This window comes from Macaca fascicularis, chromosome 19 (assembly GCF_037993035.2).
Source record: "Macaca fascicularis isolate 582-1 chromosome 19, T2T-MFA8v1.1".
NCBI classification, from domain to species: Eukaryota; Metazoa; Chordata; class Mammalia; order Primates; family Cercopithecidae; genus Macaca; species Macaca fascicularis.
The window spans coordinates 7205392-7220461 of record NC_088393.1 but is presented as its reverse complement, the minus strand read 5'-3'; the positions used below and the strand labels follow the sequence as shown (position 1 = coordinate 7220461).

Below are 15070 nucleotides of genomic sequence, written 5' to 3'. Positions count from 1 at the left end.
ACTATGCCCGGCCCTGTATTTTTTTAAAAATTAGAAATTTCAAATTTTTTTCAAATTATCCGTTTCCTAGGGCTGCCAGACCAAATTATCACAAACGGGATGGCTTAAAACAATTTGTGTGTGTGTGTGTGTGTGTGTGTGTGTGTGTGTGTGTGTGTGTGTGTGATGGGATCTCACTCTGCAGCCCAAGTTAGAGTGCAGTGGTACACTCATAGCTGACTGCAGCCTCGAATTCCTGGGCTCAAGCAATCCTCCCACCTCAGCCTCCTGAGTATCTGGGACCACAGGGACGACAGGCACATGCACTGCTGTGTCTAGCTATTTTTTTTTTTTTTTTTTTGAAACAGAGATCCCGCTCTGTCGCCCAGGCTGGAGTGCAGTGGTGCGATCTCGACTCACTACAGCTTACACCTCCTGGGCTCAAGTGATCCTCTCACCTCAGCCTTCCAAGTAGCTAGGACTATAGGCAACCGTCACCATGCCCAGCTAACTTTCTGTTTATTTCTTTGCTTGTTTGTTTGTGATGCAGCCTTGCTCTGTCACTCAGGCTGGAGTGCAGTGACACGATCGTGGTTCACTGCCACCTGTGCCTCCCAGGTTCAAGTGATTCTCCCACCTCAGCCTCCCAAGCAGCTAGAACCACAGGCGTATGCCACCATGCCTGGCTAATTTTTTTTTTTTTTTTTTTTTTTTTTTTTTTTTTTTTTTTTGAGACGGAGTCTCGCTCTTGTTTCCCAGGCTGGAGTACGGTGGCTTGCTTTCGGCTCACTGCAACCTCTGCCTCCCGAGTTCAAGCGATTCTCCTGCCTCAGCCTCCAGAATAGCTGGTATTACAGGCGTGCACCACCACACCCAGCTAATTTTTGTATTTTTAGTAGAGACCAGGTTTTCTCATGTTGGCCAGGCTGGTCTCGAACTCCTGACCTCAGGTGATCTGCCCACCTCAGCCTCCCAAAGTGCTGGGATTCAAGGTGTGAGCCACCGTGCCTGGCCTAATTATTATTACTTCTTTTTTGTGGAAATAGGATATCATCACGTTACCCAGGCCCATCTTGAACTTGTGGGGTCAAGCAATTCGTCAACCTTCAGCCTCCCAGAGTGATAGGATTATAGGTGTGAGCCATCGCACTTGGTCCTTGGTATTCCTTGGCTTATGATGGATCCATCACTCCATTGCCTGCCTATCCTCATGCTGTATGCTGCCTTCTGTGTGTCTGTGTCTCTCTGCCCAAATTTCCATCCTTTTTCTTTTTTTTTTTTTTTTTTGAGACGGAGTCTCGCTCCGTCGCCCAGGCCAGAGTGCAGTGGCGCGATCTCACTCACTGCAAGCTCCACCTCCCAGGTTCACGCCATTCTCCTGCCTCAGCCTCCCGAGTAGCTGAGACTACAGGCGCCCGCCACCACGCCCGGCTAATTTTTTGTATTTTTTTTTAGTAGAGACGGGGTTTCACCGTGTTGACCAGGATGGTCTCGATCTCCTGACCTTGTGATCCACCCACCTCAGCCTCCCAAAGTGCTGGGATTACAGGCGTGAGCCACCGCACCCGGCCCCCTTTTCTGAGACAGAGTTTTGCTCTGTTGCCCAGGCTGGAGTGCGATGATGATGTGATCTCGGCTCACTACAACCTCTGCCTCCTGGATTCAAGTGATCCTCATGCCTCAACCTCCAGAATAGCTGGGATTACAGGTGCACACCACCACACCTGGCTAATTTTTGTATTTTTAGTAGAGACAGGTTTCGCTATGTTGGCCAGGCTGGTCTCAAACTCCTGACCTCAAGTGATCCACCCGCCTCGGCCTCCCAAAGTGCAAATTCCATATCTTTTTTTTTTTTTGAGATGGAGTCTTGCTCTGTCGCCCAGGCTGGAGTGCAGTGGCGCGATCTCAGCTCACTGCAAGTTCTACCTCTTGGGTTCACACCATTCTCCTTCTTCAGCCTCCTCAGTAGCTGGGACTACAGGTGCCCACCACCACGCCCGGCTATTTTTTTTTTTTTTTTTTTTTGTATTTTTAGTAGAGACGGGGTTTCACCATGTTAGCCAGGATGGTCTTGATCTCCTGATCTCGTGATCCGCCCGCCTCGGCCTCCCGAAGTGCTGGGATTACAGCCATGAGCCACCGTGCCCGGCCGATTCCACGTCTTGAAGGACAGCAGTCATCAGATTAGGACACCCCTCCAATGCAGTGTGACCTCATTTTAACTCGATTATATCTGCAAAGACCCTATTTCCAAATAAGGTCACATTCGCAGGTTAGAGGGGTTAGGGCTTGAACACATCTTTTTAGGGGACACAGTTCAACCCAAAACGAGTAATTCAAATTCACTGTAGAAAAAAATAGAAAATTCAGGCTCATGCCTGTAAACCCAGCACTTTGGGAGGTCGGGGCAGGACGATCGCTTGAGACCAGAAGTTTGAGACCAGCCTGGGCAACACAGTGAGACCCCATTTCTGCAAAAAAATTTTCAATTAGCTGGGCATGATGGCATACACCTGTAGTTCCAGCGGCTCAGGAGGCTGAGATGGGAGGATGACTTGAGCTCAGGAGTTCAAGGTCACTTGATCCCAGGAGTTTGAGACCAGCCTGGGCAACATGGCAAAACCCTGTTTCTACTAAAAATATTAAAATTAGCTGGGTGTGGTGGAGCACGCCTGTAATCCCAGCTACTAGGGAAGCTGAGGCAGGAGAATCGCTTGAACCCAGGAGGCAGAGGTTGCAGAGAGCCAAGATCCGTCTCAAATTAAAAAAGAAGTCACACTCTCTTCCTGCCAGTAGAGGTGTTAAAAAAATGTTTTTAATAGAATTCACACTTTTGTGTAGCCCCTCTCATGTTGTACCAGGGTGGGCTTCTCTGACTAAGAGAATACAATAAAAATGATCCTATATCACTTCCAAGATTCTGTTATAAAAGACACTGTAGGCCAGGCACGGTGGCTCATGCCTGTAACCGCAACACTTTGGGAGGCCAAGGCGGGCAGATCACTTGAGGTCAGGAGTTCCAGACCAGCCTGGGCAACATGGTGAAACCCCATCTCTACTAAAAATAGAAAAATTAGCCGGGCGTGGTGTCACATGCCTGTAATCCCAGCTGCTCAGGAGGCTGAGGCAGGAGAATCACTTGAACCCGGGAGGCGGAGGTTTCTGTGAGCCAAGATTGCACCATTGCACTCCAGCCTGGGCGACAGAGTGAGATTCCATCTCAAAAAAATGAAAAAAATGTCTGGGTGCTGGCTCATGCCTATAATCCTAGCATTTTGGGAGGCTGAGGCGGGTGAACCACCTGAGGTCAGAAGTTCGAGACCAGCCTGGCCAATATTGCAAAACCCTGTCTCTACTAAAAATACAAAAATTAGCCAGGCGTGGTGGCGGGCACCTATAATCCCAGCTACTCAGGAGGCTGAGGCAGGAGAATTGCTTGAACCCGGGTGGCAGAGGTTGCAGTCAGCCGAGATTGCGCCACTGTACTCTAGCCTGGGCGAAAGAGGGAAACTACGTCTCAAAGAAAGAAAAAAAAAAAAAGACACTGTAGCTACCATCTTGGTTATTGGTTATATGCTCTCTCTTGCTCTCTCTCCCTTTCTCATAACATTTGCTCTGAAGGAAGCCGGTGGTCATGCCATGAGCAGCCTTATGGAGAGGACCATGTGGTGGGGAACTCAGCCAATAGCCATGTAACTGAACTTGGAAGAGGATCTTGCTGTCCTGGCCAACATCTCACTGCAATTCTACCAGTTGCATGCCCTGGATAGTCCAAGCTTTGGGGATCCCTCCACCAGAATAACTGGATCCCAGTACCTGAATCCTGAATCTTAGACTCTTATACTTCAAACACTGAACCACAGGAACAGCTGGCTCAGCAGCTCCTGAGTTCCTAATGCTCAGAACATGGGTGAGATGATAAACATTTGTTGTGTTAAGCTGCCAAGCTTTGGTGGGGGGTAATTCGTCACATAGCAATAGCTGGCTAATATATATGCACCTGCATGTATATGATTTTGTCACATTTTTTTTGGTTTTGGTTTTGGTTTTTGAAACAGGATCTCACTCTGTCCCCTCCCCAGGCTGGAGTGCAGGGGTGCAGTCATGGCTCACTGCAGCTTCAAACTCCCAGCCTCAGGCGATCCTGCCACCTCAGCCTCCGGAGTAGCTGGGACCACAAGCGCACACCACCATGCCTGACTACTTTTTTTTTTTTTAGAGACTGGATCTTACTCTGTCACCCAGGCTGGAGTGTAGTGGCACAATCATAGCTCACTGCAGCCTCTAATTCTTGTGCTCAAGGGAGCCTCCCCCTTCAGCCTCCCGCGTAGCTGGGACTACAGGTGCATAGGACCACACCTGGCTAATTTTTTAAATTTTCTGTAGAAAAATTTCTTGCTTTGCTGCCCAGGCTGGTCTTGAATTCCTGGACTCAAGTGATCCTCCTGCCTCAGCCTCCTAAGTAGCTGGGATTACAGGCGTGCACCACCACACTCAGCTAATTTTTGTCATTTTTAGTAGACACGGGGTTTTATCATGTTGGCCAGGCTGGTCTCAAACTCCTGACCTCAGGTGATCCACCTACCTTGGCCTCCCAAAGTGCTGGAATTACAGGTGTGAGCCACCACACCCAGCCAAAAATAATTTTTAAAAATTAGCCGGGCGTCACTTTGGGAGGCCGAGGTGGGCGGATCACGAGGTCAGGAGATCGAGACCATCCTGCCTAACATGGTGAAACCCCCATCTCTACTAAAAATACAAAAAATTAGCCAGGCGTGGTGGTGGGCGCCTGTAGTCCCAGCTACTCTGGAGGCTGAGGCGGAAGAATGGCGTGAACCTGGGAAACGGAGCTTGCAGTGAGCCGAGATCGCGCCACTGCACTCCAGCCTGGGTCCAGCCTGGGTGACACAGCGAGACTCTGTCTCAAAAAAAAAAAAAAAAAATTAGCCGGGTATGGTGTCCGCGCCTGTGTTCCTAGCCACTCAGGTGGCTGAGGTGGGAGAACCACCTGAGCAGAGAGGTCAAGGGGATTGATCTTAATTGTGCCACTGTACTCCAGCCTGGGTGACAGAGTGAGACCATCTTCCCATCAGCTGTTTAGCAACCTTAATTCATTTCTTTTTTTGGAGACAGGGTTCTTGCTCTGTCACCCAGGCTGGGGTTCAGTGGCAAGATCTCAGCTCACTGCAGCCTCCACCTCCCAGGCTCAAGCAATCCTGAGGTGTCAGCCTCCTCGGTAGCTGGGACTACAGGCATGGACCACCATGCCCAGCTAATTTTTGTATTTTTTATAGAGACAGGAGTCTGGCCACGTTGCCCAGGCTGGTCTCGAACTCCTGGGCTCATGTGATCCACCTGCCTCAACCTCCCAAAGTGCTGGTATTATAGGCGTGAGCCACTGCGCCCAGCCTAGCAAGGTTTTTTTTTGTTGTTGTTGTTGTTGTCATTGTTTGTTTGTTTGAGATGGGGTCTTGCTCTATTGCCCAGGCTGGAGTGCAATGGCCCAATCTCGGCTCACTGCAACCTCCATCTCCTGGGTTCAAGCAATTCTCCTGTCTCAGCCTCCAGAGTAGCTGAGATTACAGGGGCCCGCCATCAAGCCTGGCTAATTTTTGTATTTTTAGGAGAGACTGGGTTTCATCATGTTGGTCAGGCTGGTCTCGAACTCCTAACCTCAGATGATCCACCGGCCTCAGCTTCCCAATGTGCTGGGATTACAGGCACGAGCCAGCACATCTGGCCTAGCAACCTCAATTGTATCTGCAAACTTAATTGCCCTTTGCCATGTAACAAATGTAAGTCAGCCCAGGCTGCTATAAGGAAACACTACAGAGTGGGATCTTAAACTGCAGACATTTATTTCTGGAGGCTGGGAAATCCAAGGATAAGGTGACTGGCTAGCTCAGTTCCTGCTGAGGTATTTCTTCCTACCATGCCTTCTTGCTGTGTACTCCTATGGTAAAATGAGAGAGAAAGAGCTCAGGTTTGTCTATTTCTTATGGAACTAATTCCATCTTGCAGGGGCCATCGTTATGAGTTCATCTAACCCTAATGAGCTCCCAAAGGCCCTACCTCCAAATTCCAGCCCACTGGGAGACAGGGCTTCAACATAAGAGTTTTGATAGGGCCCAGTGTGGTGTCTCATGCCTATAATCCCAACACTTTGGATGAGGCAGGAGGATCACTTGAGGCCAGGAGTTCAAGACCAGCCTGGGCAACATAGCAAGACCCCCTACAGAAACGAAAACCAAAAGTAGCCAGGCTGGTGGCATGTGCTTGTGTAGTCCCAGCCACTCAGGAGGCTGAGGTGGGAGAATCACTTGAGCCCAGGAGATTGAAGCTGCAGTGAGCCATGATTGCACCCCTGCACTCCAGCCCAGCCTGGACAATAGAGAAAGACCCCTTCCCTGAAAAAAAAATTAACAAAAAATTAATTTTGAGCTGGGCGTGCTGGCTCACGCCTATAACCCCAACACTTTGGGAGGCTGAGGCAGGTGGATCACTTGAGGTCAGAAATTCAAGACTAGCCTGGCCAACATGGCGAAACCCCATCTCTACCAAAATTACAAAAATTATCCAGGTGTGGTGGCAGATGCTGGTAATTCCAGCTACTTGGGAGGCTGAGACACGAGAATCACTTGAACCCAGGAGGCAGAGGTTGCAGTGAGCCAAGATCCAGTCACTGCACACCAGTCTGGGCGACAGAGCGAGATTCCGTATCAAAACAACAACAACAGTAATAATAATAATTTTGGGGTCGATCGCGGTGGCTCACACCTGTAATCCCAGCACTTTGGGAGGCCGAGGCGGGCGGATCATGAGATCAGGAGATCGAGACCATCCTGGCTAACACGGTGAAACACCGTCTCTACTACAAATTTAAAAAATTAGCTGGGCATGGCGGCAGGCGCCCGTAGTCCCAGTTACTGAGGAGTCTGAGGCATGAGAATGGTGTGAACCTGGGAGGCGGAGCTTGCAATGAGCCGAGATCAAGCCACTGCACTCCAGCCTGGGCGACACAGTGAGACTCCGTCTCAAATAAATAAATAAATAAATAAAAATAATAATTTTGATGGGACACAATTCAATTTATAATGATAACACATTTATTGGTTGGGAGGATCAGGAGGTGGACATTTGGGGGAAAGGGGCCATCAAGCTGCCCACCACATCCAGCGAGGTCACAGGGGCGGTTGTGACTTCATCCCCCTCTTGGTCCCCCACACAACCCTCCCACTAGACACTCCCGCATGGTAGCTGGAGCGGCAAACTACTGCTTAGAGATTTGAAGCTAGGTGTCCTAACTTCCTCCATGGGCGCTCAGCCTGGAGAACCTCAGAACCCTTGCTCTAGGATCCAGACGCTCTTTAGGAGGGTCAAGAACTTACTCATCAAAGCCCCGCCTCCCCCGCCACCTCCACCCCCACCCCCATCCTGGAACCCTGGCTGTACACACGTGTATGGATACGTGTTTGGACACATGCATGACAACAACCTTGACCATCTCCCGTCACAGCAGGTGAGTTCAGGAAACACCGGTGTCCGAGCGCCTCTGGTCGGGACTGCAGGGAGAGGCCAGGCTACCCCCACTCTCTATGGGCCCACTCCCCTGCTAGCAGACCTAGAATTCCACCTTGAAGCAGGGCAGGGCAGGGAGGCAGGGAGGCAGGGCGCAATGACTCACGCATGTAATCCCAGCACTTTGGGAGGCAGAGGTGGGCGAATCACTTGAGGTCAAGAGTTAGAGACCAGCCTGGCCAACATAGTGAAACCTGTCTCTAATAAAAAAAAAATATACAAAAATCAGTCAGGTGTGGTGGTGCACACCTATAATCCCAGCTACTCAGGAGGCTGAGGCAGGAATTGCTTGAACCTGGGAGGTGGAGGCTGCAAGGAGCTGAGATCATGCCACTGCACTGCAACCTGGGCAGCAGAGCAGGACTCCGTCTCAAAAAAAAAAAAAAAAAAATGCAGACTCGGGGGAACCTGGTGGGTCTTTCACCAGGAGGGTGCCCTAGACATGTGTCTGGGGAAGGTGCCCCAACCTGGCTGAGGATGAGGGAGGGCCGGGTCTTCCCTGCAGGTGCTGGACACAGGAGAGCAGCTGATGGTCCCTGTGGAAGTCCTGGAAGTAGATAACGAGGGGGCCTTGTGGAAGTTTCTGCTCTCAGGAGCAATGGCTGGGGCGGTGTCTCGCACAGGCACGGCACCTCTGGACAGAGCCAAAGTGTACATGCAGGTGTGTATGGGTTGGAGGGAGGACGGGACACAGTGCTGGAGCCACTGGGGAGAACATGGGGTGAGGACAGATAGAGTTGACGTAGATGGAGTTCAGGATGGGAGTGCTGGTTGGAGTTGGGCTCTCCTGGACTGGTTGAGATTGAGGTTGTGGGTGGTGATGGAGCTGGTGTGGACCTGGCTTGGAGTCGAGTTAGAGGAGTTGAGAGAACTAACCAGGGACAGGGGCCAACGGTGGGCCAAGGTAGGGGTTGGAGGTCAGGGAATTGGGGGTGGGGTCTTTGGATGAGTTTAAAGACAGGGTAGGGGCCAGGCGTGGTGGCTCATGCCTCTAATGCCAGCACTTTGGGAGGCCCAGGGGAGGCAGATCACCTGGGGTCAGGAGTTTGAGACCAGCCTGGCCAACATGGCGAAACCCTGTCTCTACTAAATACAAAAAAATTAGCCGGGCGTGGTGGCATGTGCCTGTAGTCCCAGCTACACAGGAGGCTAAGGCAGGAGAATTGCTTGAACCCAGGAGATGGAGATTGTGGTGAGCTGAGATCGTGCCACTGCACTCCAGCATGGGCAACAGAGTGAGACTCTGTCTCAAAAAAGAAAAAGGCAGCGTAGGACTGGAGCTATCTCAAGCAGGATATCTCACACCTATAGTCTCAGCTGCTCGGGAGGTTGAGGCAGGAGGATCGCTTGAGCCCAGGAGTTGGAGGCTGCAGTGAGCCATGATCATGCCACAAACTCTAGCCGGGGTGACAGAGCGAGATCCCTGACTAAAAAAATAAATGGGTGCAGTGGCTCACGTATATAATCCTAACACTTTGGGAGGCCAAGGAGGGAGGATTGCTTGAGCTTAGGAGTTTGAGACCAGCTGGGCAGTATAGTGAGACCACATCTCTACAAAATGATAATAAATTAATTAAATAAATAAAAATTTAAAAAGGAGTTGGGCATGGTGACTCACACCTATAATAATCTTAGCACTTTGGGAGGCCAAAGTGGGAAGATCGCTTGAGCCCGAGAGTTTGAGACCAGCCTGGGCAACCTAGTAAGACCCCATCTATACAAAACATTTTACAAAATTAGCCTGCCATGGTAGCATGCACCTGTAGTCCCAGCTACTTGGGAGGCTGAGGTGGGAGGATCACTTGAACCCAGGAGTCTCAGGCTGCAGTGAGCTGTGATTGCATCACTGCATTCCAGCCTGGGCAACAGAACAAGACCCTGTCTCAAAAACATAAACAAACAAAAAAAACAAGAAAGAAAAGAAAAACAAGGCCAGACATGGTGGCTGACGCCTGTAATCCCAGCAATTTGGGAGGCCAAGGTGGGCGGATCACCTGAGGTCAGGAGTTCCAGACCAGCCTGGCCAACATGGCAAACCCCCGTCTCTACTAAAAATACAAAAATTAGCCAGGTGTGGTGATGTGAGCCTGTAATCCCAGCTACTCGGGAGGCTGAGGCAGGAGAATTGCCTGAACCAGGGAGGCAGAGGTTGCAATGAGCTGAGATCCCCCCACTGCACTCCAGCCTGGGCGACAGAGTGAGACCCCGTCAAAAAAATAAAATAAAATAAAATAAAATAAGGAAGGAAGGAAGGAAGGAAGGAAGGAAGGAAGGAAGGAAGGAAGGAAGGACGGAAGGAAGGAAGGAAGGAAGGAAGGAAGGAAGGAAGGAAGGAAGGAAGGAAGGACGGAAGGAAGGAAGGAAGGAGGGAAGGAAGGAAGGAGAAAGGGAGAAAGAAAGGAAAGGATGGAAGGAAGAAAGAAAGAGAAAAGAACTGAGGAGAAGATGAAGAAGAGGGATGAGGCAGGAATGTGGGTCGATGTTGGCTTTGGGTCCGTGTTGTGTGCGATTCTAGAACTGGCTGGGGAAGGAGCTGAAGAAGGAATGGGGATGGGATGGGGATGGGTTGGGGTTGGGTGGCTGGGGAGTTCCCGGTGGGGCTGCGCTTGGGGTGGGGATGGGGACAAGACAGAGGTAAGGAGGGGCTCCTCCAGGGTCCTCCCTCCACCCAGGTCTACTCCTCCAAGACGACCTTCACCAACCTGCTGGGGGGGCTACAGAGCATGGTCCAGGAGGGAGGCTTCCGCTCCCTGTGGCGGGGCAACGGCATCAACGTGCTCAAGATTGCTCCCGAGTATGCCATCAAGTTCTCCGTATTCGAGCAGGTGGGGAATGAGGGGTCTGCTTCCCCAGCTCAAGCCCAAACCCCTCCCACACCCCAAAACTCCAGGCCCTTGTTCAAGACACACGCTCACCCTGCAGACCCCAGGCCTCTTCCCCGCGTGGGTTTTGTGTCGGAGGGTGGCTGACTTCTCTCTCCTCCTCTCTCCTCTCCCAGTGCAAGAATTACTTCTGTGGAATACATGGGTCCCCGCCCTTCCAGGAGCGTCTCCTCGCTGGTTCCCTGGCCGTGGCCATCTCCCAGACCCTCATCAACCCCATGGAGGTAAGAGAACATCTGCCCCACAGGTGAGGAAACGCTGTGTAAATTAGTTACCCACGTTGCTGGGCTACTTCCTCTTCCTCCTTTTTCCCCTCCTCCTCCCCTCCCCCTTTCTCCTCCTTTTTTCTCCTACTTGTCCCTCCTCCCCCTTCACCTCTTCCTCCTCCTCCTTTCTCCCCTTATCCTCCCCTCCTCCTTTTTCCCTCCTCCTCCCCTCCTGCTTTCTCCCTCCTCCCCTCGTCCTTTCTCCCTCCTCCCCTCGTCCTTTCTCCCTCCTCCCCTCCTCCTTTCTCCCTCCTCCCCTCCTCTTTTCTCCCTCCTCCTCCCCTTCACTTTCTTCTCCTCCTCCTCCCCTCCTTTCTCCCTCCTCCTTTCTTCTTGCACCTCCCCTCTCCTTTCTCCCTCCTCCTCCCCTCCTCCTTTCTCCCTCCTCCTCCCCACCTCCTTTCTCTCTCTCCTCCTCCTCCCCTTCTCCTTTCTCCCTTTCTCCTTTCTCCCTCCTCCTCTCCTCCTCCTTTCTCCCTCCTCCTCCCCGCCTCCTCCCCTCCTCCTTTCTCCCTCCTCCTCCCCTCCTCCTTTCTCCCTCCTCCTCCCCTACTCCTCCCTTCCTCCTTTCTCCCTCCTCCTCCCCTACTCCTCCCTTCCTCCTTTCTCCCTCCTCCTCCCCTCCTCCTTCCTCTCTTCCTCCTTCCCTCCTCCTTTCTTTTCTCCCACTTCTCCCTCCTCCCCTTCCTCCTCCCTTTCTCCCCTCTCCCTCCTCCCTTTCACCTTTTCCTCCTCCTCCCCTTTCTCCCTCCCCCTCCCCTCATCTTTCTTCTTCCTGCTCCTCTCCTCTTTCTCCTCCTCTATTCTCCCTTCTCCCCCTTCACCTCGTCCTCCTCCTCTTTTCTCCCTCCACTTCCCTTCCTCCTTTCTCCCTCCTCCTCCTTTCTCCCTCCTCTCCCTCCTCCCCCTTTACCTCTTTCTCTCCTCCTCCTCTCCAATCTCCTCTTCCTTTCTCTAAATTTATATATGTATATATTATATATAACATATATACAATATATACATATGTATTTATATATGTATATGTACATATGTGTGTATGTATGTATATATAAAACATTTTCAGGCCAGACACCATGGCTCAGGCCTGTAATCCCAACACTTTGGGAGACTGAGCAGGGAGGACTGCTTGCTTGAGCCCAGGAGTTTGAGACCAGCCTGGGCAATACACCAAGACCCCATCTCTAATGAAAAAAAAAAAAATCAGCCAGGTGTGGTGGCGCGTACGCCTGTAGTCCCAGATACTGAGGAGGCTGAGGTGGGAGGATCACTTGAGCCCAGAAGGTGGAGGCTGCAGCGAGCTGTGATAGCACGCAACTGCACTCCAGCCTGAGTGACAGATGGAGACCCTGTCTCAAAAATATATATATATGTTTTATATATAATATGCACATATATACATTACTTATTATATTAGTTATATATTGTGCATATAACATGTATGTATTATATATAAATAATTGAATGTATATAATTATATAATTACATTTATTATATAATATGTAATATAAAAATAGATAATATATATGCATGTTATATATAATATATGCAACATATATAATATGTATGTATGTATATATACCATATATATGTATACGTATATATTTTCATTCCTCATCTGAGAACCAGGAAGCCTTCTTTTTTTTTTTTTTTTTTTTTTGAGAGTCTCACTCTGTCACCCAGGCTGGAGTTTCAGTGGAGCGATCTTGACTCACTGCCCACTGCAACCTCCAATTCCCGGGTTCAAGCGATTCTCCTGCCTCAGCCTCCCGAGGAGCTGGGATTACAGGTGCCTGCCACCACACCCAGCTAATTTTTGTATTTTTAGTAGAGACAGGGTTTCACCATGTTGCCCAGGATGGTCTCGAACTCCTGACCTCAAGTGATCCACCTGTCTTGGCCTCCCAAAGTGCTGGGATTACAGGCGTGAGCCACCGCACCCGACCTAGGGTTCACTCTTAAAGTAACAGTTCTATGGCTTTTGAGGAATGTATAATGACTTGTATCCACCATTGTAGTATCTTATGGAGTAGTTTCACTGCCCTAGGAAGGCCCTGTTCTCTACTTATTCACTCCCTTTCTTTCCCCCCAATGCTTGATCTTTTTGCCGTAAAGTTTTGCCAGCTGTCTTCAATTTTCGAGGCTTGATGGTATGTTTTCTTGCCTCCCTTCCCTGTTATTCTTTTTTTTTTTTTTTTTTTTTGAGACGGAGTCTTGCTCTGTCGCCCAGGCTGGAGTGCAGTGGCCGGATCTCAGCTCACTGCAAGCTCCGCCTCCCGGGTTCACGCCATTCTCCTGCCTCAGCCTCCCAAGTAGCTGGGACTACAGGCGCCCGCCACCTCGCCCGGCTAGTGTTTTGTATTTTTTTTTTTTAGTAGAGACGGGGTTTCACCAGGTTAGCCAGGATGGTCTCGATCTCCTGACCTTGCGATCCGCCCATCTCGGCCTCCCAAAGTGCTGGGATTACAGGCTTGAGCCACCGCGCCCGGCCTCCCTGTTATTCTTAATCAATTTTCCAGGCCGTTCTCCTATGTTGATGTTTCCATATATATCTTATTTTTATTTTATTGATTTTTTTTTGTAGAGATGGGGTCTCGCTTTGTTGCCCAGTCTGGTCTCAAACTCCTGGCCTCAAGCGATCCTCCCACCTCAGCCTCCCAAAGGGCTGGGATGACAGACGTGAGCCTTCTTCCCTCACTCTCTTGGCCTTTGCCAGGATTTGTGCTTCAGAACTCAAAATTCAGAGAGCATCCCAGGGACTCTGACAGATCTGGGTCTGAAACCCAGCTCTTTGCCTTCCTGAGCCTCATTTTCCTTGTTTGTAGGGTGGGGACAATGGCTACCCCTGAGAATCATTGACAGGATTCAATTGAATGAGCTGCCTTGTTCCCCGCCATCCCCAGGTGCTGAAGACACGGCTGACCTTGCGACGGACGGGCCAGTACAAGGGGCTGCTGGACTGCGCCAGGCAGATCTTGCAGCGGGAGGGCACCCGCGCCCTTTACCGCGGCTACCTGCCCAATATGCTCGGCATCATCCCCTACGCCTGCACCGACCTGGCTGTCTATGAGGTATGGGTCCTGCAGAGGGGGTGGCAGGGCTGGCCGGAGCCCAGGCTGCTAGTGAGCTTTCTCCTGGCCCCCCTTCTCTTGCAGATGCTCCAGTGCTTCTGGCTGAAGTCAGGCAGGGATATGGGGGACCCCAGTGGCCTGGTCAGTCTGTCATCTGTGACGCTATCCACGACCTGTGGCCAGATGGCCAGCTACCCACTGACTCTGGTGCGCACCAGGATGCAGGCCCAAGGTCAGCCTGCCCCCAGCGGCCACCACGCATGCCCATTCCCCGCAAGGCCCTGGCTGTCTTAATTTTCTCATTCCCCAAAACTGAGTCCGGCACCCTCCATGTCTGATCCCAGCCCACTTTTGATGGCTTTTGAGACTCCATCTCAATATATACATATAAAGTAGCCAGGCATGGTGATACAGACCTGTGGTCCCAGCGACTTGGGAGGCTGAGCCTGGAGGATCCCTTGAGCTCTGGAGATCGAGGCTGCAGTGAGCTATGATCGTGCCTCTGCACTCCAGCCTGAGTGACAGAGCCAGATCCTATCCCCACTGCCACCCTCGAAGAAAATTTCCTAAAATTAATCCTGAAAACTCCTACTCAAACACTCCCCCACTCTTCCTAAAACTGACCAATTTCCTCTAAGACTTCGAAATTCCTTTCCTACTGACCCCTGGGGCCCCTCCCTACCGGTGGCTTCAGCACCTGTCTGCAACATTCCAGACTCCTAGGAGGCCGGGTCATCTCTGGCCTAGTTCTGATCTTGTCTGTGTCCCTGCAGATACCGTGGAGGGCTCAAATCCCACCATGCGCGGAGTCCTCCAGCGGATCCTGGCCCAGCAGGGCTGGCTAGGGCTGTACCGAGGCATGACCCCCACGCTACTGAAGGTCTTACCAGCAGGTGGCATCAGCTATGTGGTGTACGAAGCCATGAAGAAAACCCTGGGCGTATAGGCTGTGAGCTGGACGACACAGCCTAGGCAGAAATGGGACAGGAGGACCTGATGACCCCTGGCCTCAAAGAGCCCTCAAGGCCTCAAGGCTCAGGCCCTGGAGCAGTTGTTGGTGGCAAAAGCAGGCTGGGGGTGGGGTGGGGGTGGGGCGCTGGGTCAGAAGATTCCTGAGGCTGGGGTTGGTGGGTGGGGGGTGATGCTGCGTCAGAAGATTCCCGGGGCTCCCTCCCCACGGTGCAGCCTGAGACAAGAAACGTGGACTCCAGTCTGGCTCCTTGTGGGTCGTCCTGGCTCCAGGGCGAAATGGTGAACATGTCACACAACGAGGAATAAAGAGATGGTTTTTGTT

General features: G+C 51.3%; 2 protein-coding genes across 9 annotated transcripts in view; both read left to right on the top strand.

The window, feature by feature from the left end:
* Window positions 1-3989, top strand: part of SLC25A23 (solute carrier family 25 member 23) — a 25740-nt gene extending 21751 nt beyond the window's left edge. For all 5 annotated transcript variants that reach the window (XR_012428283.1, XM_074025579.1, XM_074025575.1 and 2 more), the window contains one exon: window positions 3601-3989. Coding sequence is in view for 4 of the 5 variants with exons in the window: in XM_074025579.1 (XP_073881680.1) it covers window positions 3601-3749 (149 nt within the window). In the remaining variant the exon portion in view is untranslated. The remainder of the gene's footprint in view (window positions 1-3600) is intronic.
* Window positions 3756-15070, top strand: SLC25A41 (solute carrier family 25 member 41). Of its 4 annotated transcripts, none has more exons than XM_005587709.5 (7): window positions 3756-3889; window positions 8063-8218; window positions 10230-10382; window positions 10556-10663; window positions 13609-13776; window positions 13861-14008; window positions 14550-15070. In XM_005587709.5, the coding sequence occupies exons 1-7, from the start codon at window positions 3875-3877 to the stop codon at window positions 14720-14722; spliced, it is 921 nt and encodes a 306-aa protein (XP_005587766.3). In that variant the 5' UTR covers window positions 3756-3874; the 3' UTR covers window positions 14723-15070. The 4 variants fall into 4 exon arrangements, with proteins under 4 accessions (XP_005587766.3, XP_045236130.2, XP_073881684.1 ...); XM_005587708.5 differs by lacking the exon at window positions 3756-3889 and adding an exon at window positions 7156-7498; XM_045380195.3 differs by lacking the exon at window positions 10230-10382.

What these genes read in the sequence shown, in the direction of transcription:
- SLC25A41 (XM_005587708.5), top strand. Translation starts at nt 7,292, where the DNA reads ATGGGCGCTCAGCCTGGAGAACCTCAGAACCCTTGCTCTAGGATCCAG. An exon ending in ACCATCTCCCGTCACAGCAG is followed by an intron (nt 7,499 to 8,062) that starts GTGAGTTCAGGA and finishes TCTTCCCTGCAG; the next exon opens with GTGCTGGACACAGGAGAGCA. An exon ending in AGTTCTCCGTATTCGAGCAG is followed by an intron (nt 10,383 to 10,555) that starts GTGGGGAATGAG and finishes CTCCTCTCCCAG; the next exon opens with TGCAAGAATTACTTCTGTGG.